General features: G+C 38.1%; 2 protein-coding genes across 7 annotated transcripts in view; one reads left to right on the plus strand and one right to left on the minus strand.

The window, feature by feature from the left end:
• Positions 1 to 1,524: 1,524 nt before the first annotated feature.
• Positions 1,525 to 19,258, minus strand: WARS1 (tryptophanyl-tRNA synthetase 1). 2 transcript variants are annotated; one of them, XM_052692854.1, is made up of 12 exons: positions 19,155 to 19,255; positions 17,789 to 17,843; positions 14,441 to 14,656; positions 13,166 to 13,373; positions 8,755 to 8,863; positions 8,071 to 8,190; positions 7,338 to 7,520; positions 5,977 to 6,077; positions 5,327 to 5,439; positions 4,148 to 4,321; positions 3,538 to 3,678; positions 1,525 to 2,027 (listed from the first exon to the last, which is right to left on the minus strand). In XM_052692854.1, exons 3-12 carry the CDS (start codon positions 14,552 to 14,554, stop codon positions 1,869 to 1,871), a joined length of 1,422 nt encoding a protein of 473 aa, XP_052548814.1. In that variant the 5' UTR covers positions 14,555 to 14,656; positions 17,789 to 17,843; positions 19,155 to 19,255; the 3' UTR covers positions 1,525 to 1,868. The 2 variants fall into 2 exon arrangements, with proteins under 2 accessions (XP_052548814.1, XP_052548815.1); XM_052692855.1 differs by lacking the exon at positions 17,789 to 17,843 and having other exon boundaries at positions 19,155 to 19,258.
• A 92-nt stretch (positions 19,259 to 19,350) lies between these two features.
• Positions 19,351 to 25,559, plus strand: part of WDR25 (WD repeat domain 25) — a 59,267-nt gene continuing 53,058 nt past the window's right edge. The window contains exons 1-3 of one of the 5 annotated variants that reach the window (XM_052692850.1): positions 19,471 to 19,489; positions 21,422 to 21,512; positions 23,369 to 24,136. In XM_052692850.1, coding sequence (XP_052548810.1) covers positions 23,426 to 24,136 — 711 coding nt within the window. In that variant the 5' untranslated portion in view covers positions 19,471 to 19,489; positions 21,422 to 21,512; positions 23,369 to 23,425. Of the gene's footprint in view, positions 19,490 to 20,960; positions 20,984 to 21,027; positions 21,513 to 23,368; positions 24,137 to 25,559 lie in introns of those variants that run through there. The other 4 variants (XM_052692851.1, XM_052692852.1, XM_052692853.1 and 1 more) reach the window with 4 other exon arrangements.

The raw sequence follows: 25,559 nt of genomic DNA on the forward strand, positions 1-25,559 counted from the left end.
TCATATTTGAAACGTGCAAATCAGGAGCTCACAAGAAGGAGAAAGACTGACTTTTTACATGGGCAGATGTCCTATCACTATAGGACAAGGGGAAATAGGGAGATATAAGTTAAATATTAGATGGAAATTCTTTATTCAGAGGGAGCGTAGCACCAGCACAGCCTGCCCAGAGAAGTGAGTAGTGTCTCTGGAGGCATTCAATGCTGTGTAGGACGGGTATGAGACAGCCTGCAGCAGGGGGTTGGAACTGGATGATCTTTACGGCCCCTTCCAACCTAAGCCATCCTATGAGGATTCTAAGACTAAGCTTGCTTTGCTCTTCCTTCAGTCCCTTGCATAAATATAACAAAAACAGGGTTACTTCATACCCAGCTTGGCATGCATGCATTTACATCTCAGAAATGCAGGTCACTACTGGAAAAGATGTTTATGTGGTGTTACAGAACTACTACAGGTGGGAAGGCAGAAGCTCCAGGCAGAGCAAATAGTACAAATGTGCTACCAGGCTGATGCAAGGTACTTAAAGCCAGTAGGAACTTTTACCCTTGTAGCTTCTCCTTTAACTCAAGTGCCATCAGCTGACTTCAAAGGTTCATAGACAACAGGTGGGTGCTGTTTTGTTTTCTTTTTCTTTTTTTCTTTTTTTTTTTTTTCTGACCCACACAACAAAACTGTTAAGGTTTAAATATTTCACACCCCATTACATTGCCTTCCTTATGTTTTAAATGATTTGCAAATACCGTATATCAATACCCACCAGTGTTATCAAAGGTAATTTTATTTGACTTAGATAAGGCCACGTCTGGGCCAGCAACTGCTTTTTCTGTATAAATAGAAGACAGATCTGACTGCGTGTTTGGAATTAGACATACTAAATCAAATTAGTGAATCATATTTTTTTTCCCCATCAATCACAGCAAAGACATCAGAGTTCTTTTTAAGTAAGGAAAAATGAAATATTGTATGAAGTTTTTTAACAAAGTGTATTTTGGTGAGAAAGTATATCTTTAAACTGCCTAGTGCAGTGAAACAGGACAGACAACACTACAAGTACCCCTGTGTCCAGGAGGAAATTTGTATTCACTGTATGATCCGACATGTAATATTTTTCATAACTTGAAACTAAAATTTGCATTTCTCTAATATCTTCCACCTGAGAATATCAAGAAAGTTTATAACTCAACAATAGCCTTCAGAGGCAGTGAGACCAGTTGAACAGATGCAAAAACAGGAGTGAAATTTCTGCAACTTTTTGACAGCTCAAAAATGAAGGCAGTAAGAAAATCAGGCTGGTTTTCTTGTGTACGATTCATAGATCTCCATTCCTTCTGCACTGATCCCAGGCCCAAGACACCCTGTGATTTGCTATGTAACACTCGCTTTGTGTGTGCAGCATGTTCCCAGTAGCCTCAAGGGACACACTGGCCAGTAAACCAAGTGAAGTGAAACACAATAGAGACTACCAACTATTAGGCCAAGGCATGATTGTTAACCAACATTTCTAAAACAATTTGCAAGTTAGACTTCATAATCAAAATGGCAATTTTATTTATATTTTCAACATGAAATACAGTAAAATACAGTCTTGGGCTGACAGACATGCTTCTCTGTTAGATTAGGTAATTATATCTCGTACAGATTTGATGCCTTAATTAACATACTTTGATTTTAAATAGATACAAGTCCTATTTTAAACTCTATTTTAAACTTTTCCAGGACTCTGATACTCCTTATAAGTAGCTCATTAAGAGCAGTATTTATAAAGCACTGAGTGCAGGCTGTTCATAACTGGGGAGTGATAATATACAGCAGAAGACAACAACTACTCAATTTTGATTAACTGAGTGATGAGTTACATAAACATCTCTTCAAAATTCAAAAGCCAGCTTCCGTGGAGTCATGAATTGCTTCACTACTTCATCTGTGATCTGCTTCCGTCTCTCTTGATGAGCTGCTATCAAGGGCTGCAATGTTTCAATAAGCACCTTCTTCAGCTCCCCTGTGAGCAATTCCCCACTTGTGTATGCCTGTCAAGAAAGTGTTACTTGCTAAATATAATGCTAAACAGAACAAGACCTAGTGATAAGTATTTCTTAAAAAGCCTGGCCAGGGCAAATGAAGATTTGGATGTCTTAAAAATGAACACGTGCCTTAGAAGATAGTGGTATCATTGAAAACACACCTTGTAAGAATTTCTTATTGATTTTTAAAAGACTGAGGCAGCTGGATAATTTCATGTTTAGCTATATATAATAAATACAAATTGAATTGGGAAGCGATGTAATTATTTGCAGGAAATTGCACATTTTTCTCCTTAACATCTCACTTAAAAAACAAACAAACAGCTTTTTGCAATAAGCAGCTCACATTTTCACTGTTCTCTCATTTAGTTTGGGTAAAGTATGAGATGAGATCAGAGTAAGCTTTTTACAGCAGACCCTCAATCTCTGTTTAGCTGTCCATATAACGAGTTGGTAATCTGTGCAGCTGCTCTGCTCCTGAGAATATTTTCACTAAACAGCAGAGTTTAGCACTGGTTAGAAAACATGGCTATGGCAGTTCAACTACAATTTGAAATGGCAATAAACTTACTTCCCCTTTCTCATCAGGCTGTTTGTAATAGCAATTCAAGAAAAATACTTTAACAAGAACAAACTGTTTTAATTTCAGTTCTAATTTTTATTTTTTAAAGACATTGTTGCTTTGAGTATGCAGTTCTGAAAGTTATGGTATCATAACTGAAACAGCTCCACTAATGCTGTTGTAAGCATTGACTTCATGTTTTCTAATCTGATTCTGAGGCAGCAGTGCAGTAATGGTGATGGGTGGACAGTTGCATTCTAGAGGTCTTTTCCAATCCTAATGATTCTATGATAAGCTGCTGGCTGTGGTCTAGTCTTTGTGCTCTTGGTCGCAAGAATTGTATACTAAATATTTCAATGGCTGGAGCATAATGGGAAATTGCTAAATATGTCAAACACACTCCAGATTTCCATAAGGAAGGAATTTGCAACAGTTTGCAAAAGGATTACTAGTAACTATCCAACTCTGTCCTTGTTTGGGAAGGAGTAAAAGGTTAGAAAAGAACCTGTAGCTATTGCCTTTCTCCTGCAGGAGAAAGCTGATAAACCAATATGATGTGGGCACTACTAACTAAACTCCCAATGGACAGAAGTCTGCCAGACATGTATAAATGTAAATTATACAAAACAGGTTTTACTCTTCTTGTGATAATAAGACAAAAAAAAAAAATAAAAATCAGCCAGCCTTTGAAGCTGTATTTAGGTACTCGGCACACAAAGAACAGGTGAAGTTTATCATACAATTAAAAACAACACTGATCCTAAGGCAGCATCATTTAAAAAGCTGGGGACTTATGCTCTACAGTGTTGGAAAAAGTTATGAAAATACTTAGAAATTAAAAATATTCACTTGGATAAAAAAAAAAAAAAAAGAAAAAAAAGATGACCTGTGAACTTAGTTAAAGGTTTGTCCCCAAGGAAAGGAATGAAAGATATCTTCAGCTTGGCTACTTACTTGTTTCAGTTGTTCAAGCTTGTCATCATCTTCAAGGAAGAAAGTCAGGTACATAAAGGACACATCTACATCACAGTTACCTCCATACTTCCTGTGCTCTTCAATAGTGTCTCTGCCTCCTGAGAAGGCATGCTTGTTAATCTGAAACAATACAATGATTTTACAATTTCTACTAAATTATGCATTGCTATATTGTAAAGGGAGGTATAGAACATTCCTCTAGCTTCTCTATTAAGGAAGAAGCTGAAGGGTGATTTGAGAAGAGTTAAGGCAGAGCAACAAGACTGAAGCAAAAAAGCAAAAGGCAATCATTAGATGTCAGCTTCTAATGACTGTGGAGTATATACATGTTCCACAGCTTGCATAGTTAGACAAAAATGAAACAAATTCTAGCTAATTTTTGTACTATCAGTTTAGCTGGGAAGGCAAAAGATTACATTTGACAGATTAGCTACATTTGCATAACTATCAATTCCTAAAGATGCTTTGCAATTAGATGTAGAGGAAAAGAATGCAGACACATTCAAAGAAAACATAAAAACGTAAACGTGAGGAGCACCTTTTCCATTTGTTGTAAAGCTTTGTGTGCTTAAGGTTTGAAGATACTTACCTTTGTCTTAATTTGTTTGGGTGTATCATTGAGGAAGACAGAGGAGTTGACATCACTAGCACTCATTTTTGTTTGTGCTCCTTGCAGGGCTGGGAAGAAGACTGAGTGCAGTAAGGCTGGTTTAGGATAGCCAATCCTAGGTGCTACATCTCGGGTCATTCTAAAATAAGGATCCTAGAACAATCATCAATAAAAGCTCAGAATAAAGTTAAAAAATGTGGTTCAAAGGCTGGCTAGTGTTGGTTAGTTCACGCCTTAAGAGGTCACACCTCAAGTTCCACAGTTGATACAATCCCTCCAGAACAGCAAACAAACAAAATCCTATTTTTTCACTTCTGTAGTTCCTCTATACACTCTATACACTCTGATTCTATTGGTTAACAAGGATTTGGAAATGGATACCTCTAAGTTGGCAAAATTTCTGAGTGTTTTAACAATGAGCACAGGACCTGAACTAAATCAGAGATCAAACTGGTAGTGCTGTGCTATTGCTGTGCTGTGACTTGAACCAAATGCAAAAATATTACTCCATAACACTGTGGGTGTAGAGTGTAATTAAATAATCTTCCAGTGGCTGTTCCTGTGACTAAAAGGGCTAAAGATTCAGACAGTGCAAAATCGGATTTTTAGAAACAATACTTATTTAAAGATGCTACCACTATCATTTGTAACTGATGTTCCTCAGCTGCTCTGCACAATCACTTGTAGCTGAGGTTCTGCAGCCTTTCTCACAAATTATTCCAATGCTTCTTTATCTTTTCTGATAGAAGATTTTCCCCCAGGGTACAAAATAAATTTCCTGCGATGCAAGTTACGGCTCGCTATCTCTTGCCCTAGTTACCATGGAGATGGCTAGAAGTTTCTTTCTACCCCCATGTCAGTGCACTTCTGCATAATTAAAGATTTTACTGTCTTTGCTTTCATAGATATCAGCTTTGAAATGAGTTGAGATCAAGTCAGATTCAAGACTGGAAAGAATGAGTAACACATGATTTTGAAGCTAAGCCCTCATCTTTGTCAGGACACAGCAGAACGCCCTTTTATCTCTTCCAGCTCCCATCTGAACAAGGTGCTTGCAGGAATGTTTCACGCACATTTTGATATGCCACCATGATGCCTGAACAGTAAATTACACAAACAAATCCAGGAAAAAGAAATTAAGAAATATGATTTTCTTACTTGATCAATAGCACATGGGATAAGACACTGAATGTTCTCCTTGCCATTGAAAATCTGTGGAAATGATGAACTGAAGGATGGAGCAGCTTGAATAGCAGGAAAGCTGATCTTCCCTAGAAAACAAGAAGTTTGGATATGATAGTGAAGTCTGCAAAGGCATTTTCACCCGCTGCCCCGTGTCCTGTTGCTGCATGCAACTGCAAAGAGCCCAGTCACATCCATTTGAGTTCCCACACTACAGATATTTGTAAACAGTGGTGAGATCCTCTCTTAGTTTTCTTCAGTGAGACAGAAACCTGCAATGGTAGTGAAGCAAACGGAAGAAAGAACCATCCAGCGCTATGATAATTAGGCTTTTGAGCACTCCTTATCTTTTCTCATGTATGTGTATGTGTGTATTAATGTAAGTTTTTCCTATATAGTTTTGCAGTAGAAGTTTTAGAAAGTATATAATGGACTATAGCTACATAGAAAAATCAGGAATGGTTCACTATTGTGGTCCTTTCAACTTTTCTGTTTTATACTTTGTTGTTAGTAATGCTACTGTTCCCATCTGTTTCCTGAGTGGCACATACCAGTCTCTCAGTTACTTAAATAGCACCATAGAAAGTGAAAGCAAGGATCATTTCCAGTAAACGACTATTTCCTACCAATACAATCACTGTCAGTAAAGCCAAAGATTCCTTTCACTTGGTTAAATGTAACATGCTTCTGAACCTTGATGATATTCTTGTAGAATCCTGTACTTGACCTGTGAGAAAGAAAGTGGAAAAATAACATGAGAAGCCAAGAGCGGGACAGAAGTTTTCATCCCAAAAGCTGAGAATGTCACAAAGCTTGCAGGATTAAATCTCTGAAAGCACTTTTTGGTCTTTTTGTGGTTCACTGAGATGATAGTTAGAGGATTGTTAGAGGACACTAAAAACAACTTTTTTTTTGCCTGGAAAATTTTACTGTTTTTTCCCCAAAATATTATACTGAAAACAACACTTTTTGAAAACCAGATTTAATTATCTAAAACCAGAAATATTTTAATTTAGAAACTGTTCCTCATGAAGTCTGAAGTGAATTCTCTTTATGCCTTTCTGTGAACACAGACAACCTGAATAGATCACATTTCCTGTGTTGCTTGGCATCCCAGCGGTTCACTAAAGCAATAGTAGCTCAGAGCTAAGTTCCCTGTCTTCCACTATCACCAAATTCATCAGCAGCTTTTCCAAATGAAATATAGCTCAGCATCTTCTCTGCTTTTTTTTACTTCTACTGGAAAACTGAAGCAATAGAATCGGCAGGTCTAACATGCCCTTATTCAGTCATGAGGGATATCTGCATTAACCTAACTTTAAGGCAGGAAAGTCAGAGGAGTAGGAAAAACTGTCTTATAGGTTCCACAGTCTAGGGGGTACAGTTCTTCTCTAAAATGAACGCCCTCTCACCCAGGTATTTTCAGAAGCTTATTACCTCTTATGGAAGAACAAAGCCCAAAACTTCAGTTCTGAACTTGGCCAATTTTTTTCTTCCTTCTGAGAGGGCAATTCCAGTAGAAGCTTCTTTCTCTTAGATCTTCCTTAAACTTTACTCAGTTTTTCATTGCTATTTTTTCATAACACATTAAACTGTTTGTATCATTTGTGAAATGCTTTTAGTCAATGCGGTTGAACTATAAATACATCTCAAAGACTTTGATGCCATCCTAAGTCAGTCTGGAGGTTTCTTGGTGGTTTTAGTATTTTTACCTTTTAGCAGCTTTAATATGTTTCTTGTAATTTAAATTTAAACGCTGTGTACGCAAGAGTTTGTTCATATATTATACAGGAGAATGACAAGAGTATGTATGTAAGATATTGAATAGCATAAAAATCAACAGTTTTACTTCAAGTATTGTAAAACTTCTATTGAAGCTGTCAAACCTGCACACGCTTATTTATAAAAAAAACACTGCTGACTATTCAAGTTGGAGAGAAAATACAAATGTTTTCGATTTCAGTGCTCTAAGTAAATTTCAACTTACCCCAAGTAGTCTAAATCAGAAAAGATAAAGGTTTTATTGACATCAAAACCACATGCAATAATATCTCTTGCATTTTCTTTGGCATATTCATATGCTTTCTCAGTTGTCATATCCTTCCAAAGGTACTTCTCATCATCAGTTAACTGTATAACTAAAGGAACATCAAATGCTTCTTGCAGCCACCTAATAAAAGCAGGGAGATTTATTTTAGAATAAGTAGAAATGAAGACATTTTTGCTAGACAGCTATAAGTATTTTTATACATTTTGAACAGAAGGATATACAAAGGACTGCACCATATGTGAGCAAACATAAACGTTTTATATAGATTATAATGACAACTTACCTGGAAAAAAGACTCACTCACTGTTTCCTGTACATATGTTATCATTTGCAATGGGAGTAGAATTTAAGAGATTTTTTGGCTCAGAGTCCAATATCTTTCTGTCCTGCTTCTACTGCAGACACCACCTAACTAACCATGTTGAGTTTCATTATGAAAGAAGCAAAAGTTCTATGAACTGCTATGGAGGTACAGGTACAAAGATGAAGGCTTCATAGTGATACAGGGATTGGGTAATTTTAATGATTGTATGGATTAAATTCATCAATATTTATCTCAGACAAACAGAACTAACTGTAATGTACCATTTTGGTATTTCCATAGACAGCAGTCAAGATTTCCTTAGGAAAAAAATGTTTTTGAGCAATACTAATGGTAGAAATAGCTTACTTTGTGAATAAAAATGGGATAAGATGACCAATGTGCATTGCCTGAGAGGATGGTCCTCTGCCAGTATAAAGGTAAAAGGGCTTCTTATTTTCATAAGCATGAAGGATTTGGTCCATATCTCTGAAACAAACAAACAAACAAACAATAAAAAACACAAATAGAAAAAACTTGACTGAACTTATTTGAAAAGTTCTAGCTGCTTTATGCAAAAAATCCATGCATGTTAACAAATAAACCATAGAGGACTTGCAGGCTGGTGTTTAATATTACTCCCTGAGCCTTTTTTATGTGATAGTATAGATCCACAGGCCATGTGAATCCTTGCTCAAATAAGCAGAGCTTTGCAGCATATGAGCCCTGGTATTCTTTGCTGGGCCAATTTCTCCATCCATCCATTAACATCCTGGGTCAAAATGGAACCTCTACAAAGCAAGGATTCCTTGCACATTTCTCTTTCTATTTGGGATTAGTGAAGACATAAAAAAATTGATGCATGTACCCAAAAAGAACAAAGTGTTTCAAATGTTGACAGAGTAGACCTGGAGTAGTTGCTAATTGCAAATTACAGTTGCTTTACCCGGTGTAAATGAACACGGCCTTTTGCTGGTCACAGGTTTCTCCCAGTAATGCTTAGAGAAAGTCTTAATAATTTGACATTTTTGAATTTTAATGAGAAAGTCTCACCTGTGAGAAAAAAAGATTCCTCTACGTAGAAATCGGTGAGGTTTTTGCCCAGTAGCTCTTTCTATTCGATTGATCAGATCTGTATCAATTTTAGTGCTGCCAAACCGAACTAAAATAATAATGTCGAGTAAAAAAGAAATAAAAAATCAGCACAGCCAAAACAGATCTTTCATTAATCCATGCAGCCTAACTCAAAAAGAACATCTTAACATCTCAGGTAAAAGTAAAATGGCAAAATTTTCCTTTCCCTTGAGTCCCAACAGTAGTCTCTGAAATTAACTCTATGCTAATAGGCCCGGTCTAATCACTACATCCCCATTTTGCTCCATCCATGATTGATTATAATAGCAGATTTTTTTTATAGCAGAACTACTATTCAGGGAAACATAATTAGATCAATAAATTGGCCTCTGTATATCAGAGGATAAAAATGGCTGCAAGGAACTTAATGTTCCTTTCTTGACGTTTAAATTTTCAGCCCTCCAATCATGTTTTCCACTTTTCAATCCCAAATTGTGTTCTCCAAACTTTACTCCCCATTTGTATCAACGTGATTATGGATACTGCTCCCCTCAAGAGGCTTGAAAAGGTAATGCATAATTCTTTTCATTGCAATCAAGTAAGACTTATTGCTTGGTGGTTTAGGAAATCAGCTGATTAAAATAAAACTTTTTCAGTTGAAGTAATTTCATTTAAGAAAGATTTTATTGGACTGAAGTAGCAGCATTTTTTCCTTCTTGTAGATGAAACTGGGGCAAACATCTTTTTTCTTCAGTAAAGCTTCCTATACTTCGATCCCAATTCTTGGACCCTAATGAACACATTTATTCTTCATGATTTTCCACTCAGAGAAATCTAGAGAAGAATCTAACCTTTGCTACTTTTCTACTCTACTGAGCATCAGAATATCTTATTGTGATTGACAAATTATTCAAGGGAGCAAAATGGATACATAAGTACATTTTATAGGTATATAATACCTATATCCATCTATTAAAAATCTTCCTGTTGTGATACAGTAATTAACTGAAAGGTCTTTCCACAGACTTCAACTTCCTACTAGAGTAGTACTACACCACTGTAATCCATGTTTTCTGAGCATCACCACATTTGCTTGTCCTAAGCAGTTCTTAATTACTGAATTAATTTATTCCAAGCAAATACAATGCAGTAAAAACGCCTGAATAATAATAATTCGGATGAATGCTAATTAGAGAGCAGATGAACATGGAAATTTTTAACTCAGCAGAACAGTCAAGAGGCTACTCTTCTGGAAAGAGATGTAATGGAGTCTTCTTCCTTGGAGATCTTCAAAAGCCATACGAATGTGATCCTGGGCATCCAGCTCTGGCTGTCCCTTTTTGAGCAGCGGAGTTGGACTAGATAGGATGGACCCAGAGGTCTCTGCCAACCTTCACATTTCTGTGGTTCTGTGATACAGAAATCATGAGAATACTGACACCAGCTGGGGCTAGCCACCTTAGAAACATTTGTGTAGTGTGAGAAATGATTGAAAGCTCTCTAGAAATACCTAAGTAACTGTATTAAACATTCAGAGTCTGTATGACTCCCTTTTCTCTATTTTCATCTTCCTTGCTAAGGAAACTGCCTAATTTTTGCCCACCTGTTTCCTTTAATGACGAATTTAATACCTTCTTAGATTCTCTATCCAGAGAGAATCTGTATTCCTGAACAATTTCTGACAAGGACACAGTTTCCACTCTCTGATAAGCTTTTAAAAAATTCCTAACATGCTCTTGATCTTTAATATCCTTGCTTTTATGAAAAGACAGCTTTACTCTTGCTGTACATAAGAAATCTTGAATGCTGCCATTTTGAAAAGTATGTTTGCATTTATTGAAAACGTATTGTGTACTTTTTCCTCTTTGCCAGGTTCTATATGCATGCAGAAAACTAATAATCTACTATTTGTTATTGCTGTCACTTTCTGACCAATCTAGTCTTAATAATCACTGAACAACCATGGAAACTGGGAGAGGTGACTGCGGAATGGAAGAAAGCAAATACCACTCCCACTTTGAAGAAGGGCAAGAAGAAGGAAATGTGATATTAGAGGGCAGTCAGCCACACCTCAATCTCTGAGCACATGATGAGGCAAATAATCATTCAAATGTTATTTAAGATATGAAAGTGACTGGGAGAAGTCAGTATGGATTTATGAATGGGAATTCCAACTTAACAGCCTTCTAAGACGATACGATTAGCCCAGTAGAAAAGGTGAGAACAATGGATACTGTTTAACTCATCTTCAGTATGGCTATTTACACCATCTCCCACCTGATGAATTCTCAGAACTGATGAAGTCTGGACTAGCAGACAGCAAACATTCTTGCTAACAGAATCTTTCTTCCCTGAATATCTGTTCTGGTGCATAACCATGGAACATCCAGGAAACATTTGAGAATAACACTCCTTTCAATTACACCATGCTTTTAGCATGTTCATTTCTTCTATGTTTGAAGAAAAATAAACATACTGACAATTTTATAGAGTACAACTAGTACATAAATAACATTTAAATAGATTAAACATTTAAATAGATACAAATATTTCCTTTATTTTAAGAGTTATATTTATAACGTTATACTGATCTCTTGGGTGATATTCTAATTATTATTTTTAAAAAGATGAGGAATAAGTTTATTGATAGCAAGTAGTAACTGTTTCACTTCCCAGAGTGGCTACCTTTCTTCTATGAAAAGTTTTCAATGAATAACTTAGAATTTAAGCTAAATGACTCATCTGTCAAATTCTCCAACCTGTTAGCAATGCAAATAGGGAAGAACTATCCTAACTCTCCATTGCAGAGTAGGTCAAAAGGACACACGTACCTACATGCACACATACACAAACAGTTACTAGAAAAGCAAGCTGCTGTCAGGTAAAAGGATAGCATTTCTTTAGATAATTAATTTACAGTGAAGTCATGCTAGTCACTTTGAAAGACACTGAGATTGTGCCAACAGAAGCAGAAAAATGGGAAGAATAGAATACAAGAGTTAGAACTTCCTCCAAGAAAACAAAAAAGGCCTTGTCTGTATCTCCTACCCAAGAAATGAGATTCATTCCTAGAATCCAACAATTATCTTTCTCCTTTTTCCCCTCCTGACATGTATTTTTCTTTGCATGTTTTTCCCTCTTCAGCTTTTCCTTTCTCCTATGGCTTTCTACAGACTAAGCCAATAGACACATCTGATAGGATCTTTCAAGAAAATCACACTCAGTTAAAAGAATGCTGCAACTGAACTCCCAAATGTAAGTAATAATTGCTGATACATGAAGGCGTATGCTCTCTTGTCTGTTTGTTTCTCAAATCAACAACACACAACTGTTTAAGAATTTTCACTGAGATACGAAATATATGTTGAAGATTAACAACTATTTCACTTAAAAGAGGGCAAAATTAGTTAAAATTAATGAAAAAGTTTTCTTGCCTACTTCAATGTTATGGACTCAAGCTTTAAAAATAAAGTATAAGACAAATAAGGAAATAAACTAAAGCCACATTTTTTAAATTACAGAGCTTTGCAAGTTTTGTAACATCCCTAAAACATTTTCCATTACTGTATGGGAACTGTTAGGTCACAGATTGAGCAGCTGGTGAAGGAGCAGGGCCAGCCCTGGGAGCACAGGTGCAAGTAATTCACCTGTGAGACTGGAAGGCCTAGATAGACCTTGAGTCCACCCCTTCCTAACCCCATTTAAAAGCTGGCAGCCCAAGAGGAAGCATCTCTATTGGAGATTATCTCTATTAGAAGTTTTCCAGTAGGTCCTTATCCTTGGAAAAAGGTAAGTTATTTCTTTTTCAGTACTGAATAGTAACCCAATATCTTTCTTAGGTGATCTGAAAACTGGTCAGGGGCATCTGCTTTATATAGTACAATTACCGTTTCCATTTATTTATTTTTTTTTTAATGCATAAGCTGCATCTTTTCTGTCCCAAACATCATCTGGCTGTTTGACAGCATGTCTTGTAAAGGTATTGCTATCCTTAGAGACTTCTGCATTAGCTCTGCCCTCCTTAATGCAGAAGTCAAGTCAAATATAGAAGAATTCCACAACCTGGCCAGAATGCTGTATGTAGGCTTTAGCTGTTCAGCATCACAAACACTATGATAAACATACTCATTCACAATATCTGCATTAACACAGCTTCTAATAATAGTTCTTATGCTAAAAACAAACTGAATAAAACTTATTTCCAACTGAAGTGGGAAATCCTTGCCTTGGACATCTTAAACTCCTATAGTAAATTCTTTAGATGTGAATGCTAATGTCAGACATAAATTGTTACTCAATTCTGCTGATCAGGACTTGTGATCCTTTGCTGCTTTTTGTGGTCATTAGAATCACTTCACATAAATCCCTTAGCATTAGTGAGGAGCTGTACCTATGAGTTTGTCATAATCCACGCCTTTGGCATTTGATGTCTGCACGTTCCAGGGGTCCACAAGATCTTCATCCTCTTCCTTAGTTGTACCATTGTTTATTAATGCATGATCTTTTGGAGGTAAGCCTGCTTGATAATCTTGTCCTGTTGTTGTTTTATATGACAGCTTTAATGACAACAGCATTCTCACTGCTGCATCTATTTCATCCTGAATAAAGAGAAAAACAGCTGTTTGATTTGACATAATTGAGATAGACAGTTGTAAGAACGTCTCAGTCCTCCAAAAATCTATATCCATGCTTTGACTTCAAGTGCATTATTCATAAGTTCTAAGCCTTTATTTATGTTTGCAGCATCTCTGCCAATGGTAAAATTAAAGCAAATAGAAAGCAACAGTTTTCTAACCAGAAGAATTCAGCTCAATATCACTGGCAATGCATTTAAAGTATCTGTCCCTCTTTTCCACTTATGCATGAGGAAACAGAACTCTAGAAAAACAGGCAAGCATTTTTAACAAGACTAACAATTTAATCAGACAAAGTGATACACAGCTATAACATAAAATATTACCTAATCTACTTTACAGTGTTCTTTTAGTGGCTCAATTGTTAACAATTTGTTTACAGACTTCAAGACAAACCGGAAGATGAAGCTCTTCATAAATTCCATAGTTACGTCCCTTTTAGTACAAGGCTAATGCAATATGTCATGTAAGCAATAAATACATTGAGGTTTTAAAACTAATGCTTAGTTTTCAAGGCTTACTCCCACAAGTAATCCATGAAGAGAGAACATATTAAAACTCTGGCTTATTAAGACTCTGCCAACATGGTGATGACAGCACAGGGAACTGGAAATTAATGGCAAAATACTAAATCACTCTAGGAAGATTAAACAGGAACAGCTACAGGAAGACATTTGCTAATCTGTACAATAATGTATGGAGAAAGATGATGATTTTTTTTAACAGAGAGCCTAATAACAGGACAGAAAGAAAATGATATTAACTTCATTTGAAAACCAAGTATCTTGGATCACAGCAACTAGTGGAAGCAGAGTATAAGTCTATGCAACTCTGTTTTTACTTCAGGAATAACAGCTTTCCTCTAATTAATAACTATTTTGTTTGAGGTATGACCACAGAGTGGACGTAAGTATTTTTAAACAAAGAATTTTTTTCTTAATGCAATATAAATAAGATCTCAGAACAACTATATTTTTCAGTACTCTTAAAGACATGAAAAATGACTGGTTACACACATGGAATGGAAATACCTTTGGTGCCTTTCCTGCTTTCAGTGCTCTGACTTTCTCTCCTTGTTCAGTTACTTTTTCAAACAGCTGAAGTGGATTCAGGGATTTCAAATCACAGTTCGGACTATCAGCCATTTTGCTGGACTGTAAATGACCTTTTTATTTATAATTCAATTAAATCCAAAGACTTCCAGTTTTTCGGCTTGGTTATTGAAAGTGGCAGCAAAGCCAGAAGAACTGCAAGGTAAAAAACAGTGTTTTATTCTTCCATGTGTACCTTGAAGATCAGACAAATAGATGAAGAAGAACAAAGAATTCCACTGACCACATACCTAATGCTATTGATAACAGCTGGATAAAGTAAAGACTTCAACATAGTGAGCTTCAAAGAGCAAACAAGCTTAGAACATTTAATTTAGTTTCATGCAGAAAAAGAGTGGTGTTGAGCAGCAAATAAATGTACAGATCATTCCAATGTTGTTTCTCTAAGTAGCTCATCTAACACTAGAATACATTTGCAAAATGGTGACAAAATAATTAAATACATCTATGATTCAGAGCATCTCTGATCAGTTGGACATCCTATTCATGACAGCTTAATGTATTTGCACTGCTTGGTACCTTGTCACATTTTGTCCCACAAAAGCTGAATCAATCAAGAGATTTTTCTAAGTGTTCTATGGAATTTTGTCTTAATATATGCCATATAGTATTTCAACTCATAGAAAGATATATGAGAGAAAGGTCTACTCAGAGGTTAAAGAAAGACATAAATGATCAGTAAGAAATGCTGCTTTCTGTGGAAGAATCAATCCATAGGTAAGCAATAACCTGAAGTGTAATTATTTGTTCATCTTATGAACTGCTGCAAAACAACACTGGGAGATAGCTGAATCTGAGAATAACAACCCAGCAGTCTTCCTTACATCCAACATACACCTTGATCACAGAAACTTCCTAACACAGTGTCCTCACCTCTCTAAATAGGCTTCTCTCCCAGGCTAACACCCATAATATTGCACATATTAGTAATAACTTACTGTGATAGTTTCTTAGCACTCTAATTTTTTTTTTTTTTTTTTTTTTTTTTAATTAACAGCAACCAAGAGTCTGGAAAACAACAGCTGCACAGTTTACAGTATACCAACACAGAAAGCTAAGTAATGCTGTTAAACTGTTAAGCAAGTTTTTGTTTTCAAACATGTTTAAATTAGAGGAGGTTATTTTCATTCCAAACCAGAAGCATTTTGATCTTTGTCTCCACAGTTATAATCTGAAATATGTTACAAGCAGGTCTGTACTTAACTTGAGTGAATACATTGTCTAACTCTTAGTGATTTACAACAGTGGAAACTCCTGTAATATGGACTACACTGAATTAAGCCTACTTTACTATACATGCCTACAGTAATCCTGGCACAGCAACTTTTGCTCCTCTGGTAATTTCTTCCTCTGATTTTTTTTTTTTTTCTTTTCAAAATTATTTGATAAATTGTCTTTAAGTACTCCAATCTGAAAATAGACTTCTATGGCTGTCTGAAATTTAGCAAAGCTATTATCAGCCTGCCATGAGTATAAAAAAAATAAAAAATTCAACTGCAGAGGCAGAACTTCTTATTTCAAGAAATTGCTCACGCTCAGCAGCTTTCTGCAATGATGCAAACGATGAGGTCTGCAGATGTACATAAGTGCCAAGGCTTTTTTTTTTTTTAATAGTAAAAATCAAAGCATCATCCTGTTTTAATACTTGAAATTGCAAATGGATAAACATTAACTGGATTTGGTAAGAAAGCTTTAAAACCATTACGATTCTGATTATTGTCTTTATATTCAAGAAAATCAGTATTAAAAGGTAAGGAAGACACCATCTGTGTCAACAACAGCTGCACTTGCAATGTTATCTTCATAAAACCTGAGGCTGATAAAATGACGTAGTGCAGATCTTAATGACAAAAATGCACTGAGGGAAAAGTAAATTTTCTATGGAAAATATAAATGCAACTTGGCTAGTGTGGCAAAGTGCTGCATCACAGTTGGATGCAGTTGCTGATGCAATCATCCAAACTGTTGCATGCTTTCTTCTCTTGAGGAAAGTGATGTCATCTGAAGTCATAAATTGATTCCTATTTTACCTAGGTTACAATCAGATGGGACAGTGAACAAATGTAGTAATGAAAAAGGAAAGTTAATTAATTTAACTCATACTGAGTTGAAGGCAAGCGTGTTGGGAAAATGATTCACTCCAGGCATTTTCTGTCATACCATGGCCACGGAGGATAAGTTCCGTGCTATGTACAATCCTGCTGTCTTTCAGAGGATTATGGATATTCAAAGAGAAATGGCTTTCTTAGCTGAAAGTTCAGACACAGTTGTAGGAGATGTATTTGTGGAGAAGACTGTCACCTCTGATCAGCTTTAAAGTGAGCAGTGCTAGGTTTTTTCTTTGTTTGCTTGTTTTCAGCAGAGTGATATAGATTCAAACAATTCCAGACAGCCTCCCAGGTATATTATTGAATCATATCATAGAAAGACTTGGGCTGGCAGGGACCTAAGGGTCATCAAGCTCCAACCTCCCAGCTGTAGGCAGAGCTGCCAACCTTTATGTCTAATACTAGACCAGGCTGCCCAGGCCCCATCCTACCTGGCTTTGAATACCTCCAGAGATGGTGATCCCCAACATCACCAGGCAGCCTGTTCTAGCACCTCAGTACTCTCCTGGTAAGCTGTCCTGCCGCTAAGCATGCAGTGTGAATAGACTGAGTGTACAAGGTATATATTTAATTGGAATAAATTATAAAAGCTGTTTACAATAAAGCTTCACATGTATTTGTCTCCTTTTCCCAGAATTAAAAATGAAAAAAGCACCTAATAGTTGAATTAGCCAATAAACAAAAGTTGAAAGCATTCCTTCTACAAAATAACCAGTCTAATCATAACCTTGGATATATTTATATAGCATATTTGAACTGCCACTGTTTAAAACAAACAAAAAAACCTTCACTCGCCTAGAAAACTTTTGTTTTTAATTTATCAAGTCCTCCATATCTATCACTAACTAAATATATCTTTCATTACGGCTTTGCTTGTTAGACAGCTGTAATATTCCCAGATTTCAGCAAAGTACTCTGAAAAGACTGAGAAATACACGCATTGCTTTCTATTTTGGTCTATTAATGCTGACACCATACTTACATTACAGAAAGGACTAAAATAAAAGTGACTGCTAATACTAATGTATTATGTGTGATCCTTAGATGCTTAATTTAGATCCCTTCAAGTTTGATTATGCATAGTTCGACAGCATTATTTTAAAGAGGCAGCATAATAGATCTTAAGTAATTAAATGACAAAGGCCTACGGTTTACTTACATTCTTTTCTTTCAATAGCAGGTTTTTCTGTTTTTTGTGAGCATGAGATATTTAACTGGAAAAGAAAGCATATGGGGTAAATTCACGTTGAAAACATTGAAATCTGCCATTTTCAAACACTGCAAAATAGGAAAATGTAAACAAGATTTATTCTTTGGCGTAAAACAAGTTGTTTTACCTTAATTCTTTAATGTACCTACTGATGGATTGCCTCCTTTCAGAAAGGCTGAAATATGGCTGAGACTGAGTGCAGAAACTGGAGAATTATAAAACAGAAAGACTCTTTAATAAGATGGGAATAAGCTGAGTAAAAATAGGATGGAAATAAAAAAGATAGAGAAAAAATTGAATGCTACTGAAAGCTTATTTCCGGTTGCGTCAGTACTGTCCTTCTTTGCTGGTGAAACTTAAGCCAGGCATTCAGTGATTTGGGACATGGGTCTTTACCAGCTTTTGAAATACATAAATGCAATTCTGACCTTTAAAAAAACAACAAACAAACAACTGGATATTCATAGAATCATAGAATGGCCTGGGTTGAAAAGGACCACAATGCTTATCTAGTTTCAACCCCCCCCTGCTATGTGCAGGGTCACCAACCACCAGACCAGGCTGCCCAGAGCCACATCCAGCCTGGCCTTGAATGCCTCCAGGGATGCGGCATCCACAACCTTCCTGGGCAACCTGTTCCAGTGCGTCACCACCCTCTGTGTGGAAAAACTTCCTCCTCGTATCTAATCTAAACCTCTCCTGACTTACTTTGAAACCATTCCCCCTTGTCCTGTTACTATCCAGCCTCGTAAGCAGGATATTCTACAATTTAGCAAAATGCATGTTACAAAATGTATTACATAAGGAAAGCTGTCAGGAAAGGAAGGAAAGCTCGAAGACATCACATACTTTCCCTAAACACAGTTGAAGGAAAAAATTCATAGATGGAAACTTGAGAATGGACTGACTTGGTAAGTTGAGAAAGCAAAAAATGAAAAGATAAATTAAAGCACGCAGCATGTACGTAGACATCAATGGAAACGCGCCTAGGGAAGCACTACAACCAGGATGTGTTTTACGGAACCGTCATCACAGTCATAATGATCATCAATTCAAGTGTGAAATCACGGTGAAGGTGTGCAAGACGAGTCCCTGAGATGACAGTGCAACATCCTAGCTTGTCAGCGTTCCGTACCATTTGAGCCCCCACCCATCTCCCAGACACCGCTTCCTAGGAAAGGGCTGCCAAACGGAGACCTCGCAGCACCGCTCGCCCAGAGGAGGAGAAGCCCGGAGCGGTACCCTCTGAGCGGCCCCTCCGCTGCCCTTGGCCGTGATCTCTAGGCGCCCGGCTCCACGCGGCCCCGCTGCTCACCCGCTCAGAGCTCTGCTGCCACAGCCATTGCATCACCGCGCTCGGCGCTCTATGTCCTGCTCCGGGTGGGAAACGCGAGCTGAGCGGAACCATCGCTCCGCACCTCCAGTTCCCCCGTAAAAATCAGTTTCGCCTCGCACCCCCACGGAGGACCCGCATCGAAAGATGCCCTCATGAGCACCCAGTGAGTCCCGATCCAAGCTCTTCCCTCCCACCGCGCTGTCCCAGCAGGAGTTGAGGGGGCGATGTGTGGCGGTGCTGGTTTCCACCCGGCGCCATTTTAAAGAGGGGCTGTCGCAGCGGAGAGACTTCCGGCGCCTCTCAGGTGGTGGCGGGTGAGGGGTGGCTGCAGGCTGGGGTGGCGAGCCTGGGAGGGCTGGGGAGAGGGGTGAGGTGGCTGTGCCTCCCTGACTGTGCCGCCCTCAGCGCTGCTCGCGGCATCTCTAGCCGTGTGGGGACGGGTGCTCACTGGCCAGCGTGTGTGCGTGCGGTGCTCGGGCTCGTTGGCGTAATAAAAAATCTGAAAGCTCTGCGGAAGCGTCAGTTTCCGTGTTAGCTCAGCTCGCTGTGAATTGGATGTTGATAAGGTTAACAAGCTTGCTAAGGTGTGGGTGCTGTGCTGTGACGTTTTTCTTGGAGCGACATAGGGAACATCTGGCTGGTGTTTTTTTCTTTGGGAACAAGAGCTGAGTGGGAAGACTTAGAATGACAGAGATACCTTGCTTTTACAAGAGTGCTGAGGCTTACGGGTGTTATTCGTGTTGTTTGGTGACACGTGATTTTTCCAATATCCCATGGGAAAGGATTTCCTTTCCCTTTCCTTTTTGCCCTTTCCTTTTTGCCCTTTCCTTTTTGCCCTTTCCTTTTTTCCCCTTTCCTTTTTTCCATTTTATTTTATTTTATTATTTTATTTTATTTTATTTTTAATCTGGAAATCCTGTCTCAGGGGGCTGCAGCTCCTCTCCTCTAAGGAAGCTTAAGGGATTGGGTTTCTTCAGTCTGAAGAAGAGAAGGCCCTGGGGAGACCTCACTGTGGCTTTCTAGTGCTTAAAAGGAGCTTTTAAACAGGAGGGAAATCAACTTTTTACACTGGTTGAAGGTGATAGGGCAATGGGAAATCTCCCCTAAGAGAGGGGAGATATTGGTTAGATGTTAGGGAGAATTTTTTCACTGGGAGAATGGTGGTGCTGTAGAGCTGCTGCCCAAAGAGCTGGAGGTGCCCACGGCCAGGCTGGATAGGGCGCTGGGCAGCCTGACCTGGTGGGGGCAGCCAGCTCATAGCAGGGAGTTGGAACTGGATGGGCTTTAAGGTTTCTTACTACCCAAACAATTCTGTGATTCTAAATACAAGGAAATGTCCAGATGAGGTTTAACAAAAGCAAGTGTAGAGTCTTGCATCTAGGAAGGAATAATTGCATGCACCAGTATAGGTTGGGGGATGAGCTGCTGGAGAGGAGCTCTGTGGAGAGGGACCTGGGTGTCCTGGTGGATGACAGGTTGGCCATGAGCCAGCAGTGTGCCCTTGTGGCCAAGAGGGCCAATGGCATTCTGGGGTGCATTAAAAAGAGCATGGCCAGCAGGTCGAGGGAGGTGATCATCCTCCTCTGCTCTGCCCTGGTCAGGTCTCATCTGGAGTACTGTGTCCAGTTCTGGGCTCCCCAGTACAAAAAAGACAGGGATCTCTTGGAAAGAATGCAGCAGAGGGTCACAAAGATGGTGAAGGGCCTGGAGCATCTCTCCTATGAAGAAAGGCTGAGTGAACGGGGTCTGTTCAGCCTTGAGAAAAGAAGACTGAGAGGGGACCTGATCCAGGTCTACAAATATCCAAGGTGCGGGGAGCAGAGTGGCGAGGCCAGACTGTTTTCAGTGGTGAGTGGAGACAGGACAAGGGGAAACGGCCAGAAACTGCAGCATAGGAAGTTCTGCACAGATGTGCATAAGAACTTCTTTACAGTGAGGGTGACGGAGCACTGGAACAGGCTGCCCAGGGAGGTTGTGGAGTCTCCTTCTCTGGGATATTCAAGACCTGCCTGGACACCTTCTTGTGCGAGCTGCTGTAGGGAACCTGCTTTGGCAGGGGATTGGACTCGATGATCTTTGGAGGTCCCTTCCAACCCCTACAATTCTGTGATTTTGTGATTCCTGTAGTTGCCTCAGAACCTCAGCTTAATGGTGTTTTTTTGTTGTTGTTGTTGTCCTTTGTTGGTTTTGTTTGTTTAAATAAAGTGAAAGCCTAATCCACTCTACTTGTATATCTTCTTTTATAGCTTTGAGGCAGAGGTCATCTTCTCGCTGTGTTTGCTCTTTAAAAACCAGAAATCCTGATGGGAGCCTGTTTGCAACTTTGCAATACAAAAAGTAACCGCTTAGTGTAACTGTTGCAAAATGCAGTCCTTTAATGTAACTATTTATTTAATGGCAGGTTTGGAATGAAGGTGTCTTACTGTTTTCAAAAGAGTCCTCTAGAGGGGGATCTTGATGCTTTTATAAACTAAAATGTTGGTCATACTGTTTCAGTTTAGCACCTTGATCATTTGAGAGGAATTGGATACTTATATATAGAAATATATACAATGATATATATGTATGCCTTAATAGGAACGTGTTTTCTGGATGTTGCTTGTAAGTGTTACAGAATGCAGACCATAGCCTGTGGTTAATTCTTTAGGTTAATGGAAGCATGCTTGTTTTAGTTTGAAAAGTTAAATGGGGAATTCTTACAAGTTGCAGTGTACTACTGCAGCAGTATTTGTAGGACTCTCATTTGTGGCATCAGCTCTGCAAATGCTTTTGTAGATGCTGACATTCAGGAGCATTGCATTCTCATTATAATCAAGGAGGTTTTGAGTATAGCGTCTTGTCTGAAAGCGAAGTGTTGTAGGCTAAATAGTTGTAGCATGATGAGCAGTAATGTCTGAATAAGAAAACAAAGCAGAGATAGTGTGTCACCTCATTAATCTTAGCAATTGGAAGATAACACTACTTTTTGATTGTAAAGACTAGAGTTTTGAAGATTACTTTTTGTGGAAATGTCGGTTGTTTGAATGCAATTAAATCTATACTCCATGTGCGCCACTGAAATTTTTGGGAATAGGTTTTTTGGGATTGTTACAATATTAAATTATTCAGCTTGTTATATATGTGGTCTCAGTGTGGGAATTCTTTTCATAGAAGCTTTGGAAAAAGTTTGTTCCACAGTAAGCGGAGATATTCATGCTTTTACTCTCTGTAAGTAAAAGCAAACACTGAGTTTCATGTAGCTTCTGGCATGTGTCTTATGTAAAACTACAGGCTGTGTGGAACTTACAAATTCTCAGCTACAAAACAGCCTTTTCCAATATAGTCACCACCATTAGCTACGCATTTTTGCCAGCTGTGAGCAAGAGCCTGCATGCTGCACAGTTAAAATCTGCGCCAGTGGAGGTCACTGTCACTGCCTCCACTGCTGAAATGCATCACCCAGCACCTCACTGTGCTCAATCCACTGTTTGGTCTCCTTAAACATTCAGCGAGCATCAGCGAGTATCAGTGGGTGCCATTTTATCCACTTGAAAGGATTCAGTGATGCACTTTTGCTTCATACACACTTTCACGTCAAATGCCATTGTGTCAGACTGCTCCTCTGCTGCCATCTGTTGCACAACAACAAAATGCAGTGGGATATTGGTGGGAAGGTTGAGCCTCTGCTGCCAGCATCCAACTCTCATGTTATGGACCAATATAATATAGCATTACTTTTAGAGCAGTCTACATTTTATTTTTGTTGCCAATTGAATCCCTTCACACATAACAACACAGATGATTTGAAAGAAATAAATACTGTTAGTCTCATTCCAAAGTACTTCTATTCATATTCTTATAAATGAATATCCTAAAATGCTGCATAGTTACATTAGCCTTTGGTTTGTGTGCAAGGGGGAGGGAATGCTATTGCAAGCAAGGGGAGAGTGATTTGCTGTAGTTTGTTTTTCTTTCCATACTCATTTTCATAGTTTTGTCTCATACAAATGTATCTCTGCAAAGCATAAAAAATGTATGCAAAGTGCTTAGAGGCACATTATGTTGCATAATTGAATGTACATATGTGCTATAATAGAAAAATAAATTCCAGGAATAAACAGGAATTAAACAGTTAAGGATTTTAAGAACTTAAGTTATTGAAACTGTAGGGTCCATAATGAATTGTGCTCTGAATGGTCAATTCTTTGTTGTAGATCATCATTTGGAGGATTCCAGCACGAGATTTCTGGAGTCTGCTGTATCCAGCCATAATGAGTTCCTCACTGGTTGCTTATGATGATTCAGACCCTGAGGCAGAAACTGAAAAAGCTGATGATCTCAGTACTAGCAGACAAGCAAGCCTTCCGAGTTCTTCTGCAAATCCTGTTCAGCACTTTGCACCTGGTATTTTGAATACAAAATCTACATATGAAACGCAGCTTACTGAGAACACTGGCAATTTTGACATGAGCGTTGTTTGTGAAGATCCCCCTGAGCGTTATGCACTGAATAATAACAGTGATTTGACATCTTATTGTAGGAGAGCGTCCTCTAGTCCTACTGCATTATGTATGTTCTACAAAAACTATGAACAGACATTGAGCTCTTCAAGAAACTCTGGAAATGGTGCTTCCCAGAAGAGAACACATGAAGATAGTCCAACTGCCCCAAAAGGAATCAGACCATATATCCCTAAAAGGTTACGTCAAGAAAATTCCAGTGCCTGTGAAAAAAAGGAGTCTGATCAAAGTGAGAGCACCAGTTGTGATGTGAAGCTAGACATATCAGGAGAGCAGACAGTGAGAAAGATATCTGAATTAATTAAGCCATATTTAGGATCCAGGTATAAATTAACTGAAGTTCCAAAAAGCTTAATATTTCGTATGTCTAAACACAGCGGCCCTGTTAATGCAATCCAGTGGTGTACTGTACGAGAACAAAGTCATATGCTTCTCTCAGCTTCTATGGATAAAACAATAAAGGTAATGTAAAACAAGATGCTTTTTGAACTTATCAGTGGGCTTGAAAATACTGTATTAAGTAATGGTTTTCTGGGAATAATGTTTGCTCATGTGTTTGGCAGTTATAACGTGTTCAGAGTGGGAGGAGATGCTTTTCAGTATCAGGCATAAGTGACTGCTACTACAGGTACTCTCCTGGGTCTTATATATATCTGTCCTACTGTGGTCTGAGGAGGCTTTTCACTCTAAGTTTCTTTCATTTTTGAATATTTAATACTTAGTGTATTTTCCTTCTAACTTTTATGACTTTGATTTCAATTCTTAGTTCACTTAGTCAATACAGTAAGTCTTCCTTTCATAATCATAGAATATCCTGAGTTGGAATGGACCTGTAAGGAGTCCTACTTCTGGTTCCACAAAAGACCACACAGAGTCCAAGTCCTATGTCTGAGAGCATTGCCCAAATGCTTCCTGAACTCTGGCAACTCAGGGCACAACTGTGGCCCCAGCAGAGCCTGTTCTGTGCTCACCACCCTCTGGTGAAGAAGTTTTTCCTAACACCCAACCTGACCCTCCCCTCTCACATCTCTATGCTACTCCCTGAAACTTTTTTTCTCAAATTCAGGGGTTTTAAATAAATCTTAGTAAGTAGAGAAGGTGAAGAACAGCTTTTGTATCAGCGTATTTCTAAAATGAGAGGAAATAACTCTAAAATTTAGTTTAAATTCTGATTTCATGTTAGAGTGCATTTCCTTCTACTTCTTTCCCCAAAATTCTCACTAAAATTGAGTTTTCTTTGCTTTTTCACTGTTTTATTTGTGGTAGATAACTTAGTGTCATTTAGCTTGACTTTTACGTACATATATATATATTTATAGGATTGTTTGTTTTCTTTTTCATTCCCCTGAATTTGCCATGGGGGCATGTGAAGTAGATGCTGATCTCATATCTTTGAAGCAGTGGTGTTCTTCAGTCTTAGACACAGCTCTAGAAAAATAAAGGTAATTTTTCTTCTAACAGGTCTTGCTTAAAGTACTGAATAATTTAAATCTTGTTTGCTATCTGATAAACAGCCTTAAAAGGAAAATACTAAGATATACAAAAAGTGCTGATGTTTTTTTTTTCTTTTGGTGAGCAGCAATGTATATTTGTGTTGTACAAAATTGTATCTGCCTTTGACTTAAGTATGTCTAAATTTGACTTTGTCTTAAACTGTCCTACCACTTATTTAGTATTTGTTTACTGCCCCTAAGCCTTATTATAGTGTTGAGTGAATGTAATTGTGGATGTACTAAACTTGGTAAAACAATCTTTTAAAAAAAAAAAAAAAAAAAAAAGGTTGTCATTGCTATGTAAAATTATTAAACAATATGAATAATAGTCTGTTGGTTTTCTTCTAATTAGGTAGAAGGGTTGGTGCTACCAACCTTGATTGGAAGCAGTA

The sequence above is a fragment of the Tympanuchus pallidicinctus genome, unplaced genomic scaffold (genome assembly GCF_026119805.1).
Source record: "Tympanuchus pallidicinctus isolate F22 unplaced genomic scaffold, pur_lepc_1.0 scaffold3, whole genome shotgun sequence".
Taxonomy (NCBI): domain Eukaryota; kingdom Metazoa; phylum Chordata; class Aves; order Galliformes; family Phasianidae; genus Tympanuchus; species Tympanuchus pallidicinctus.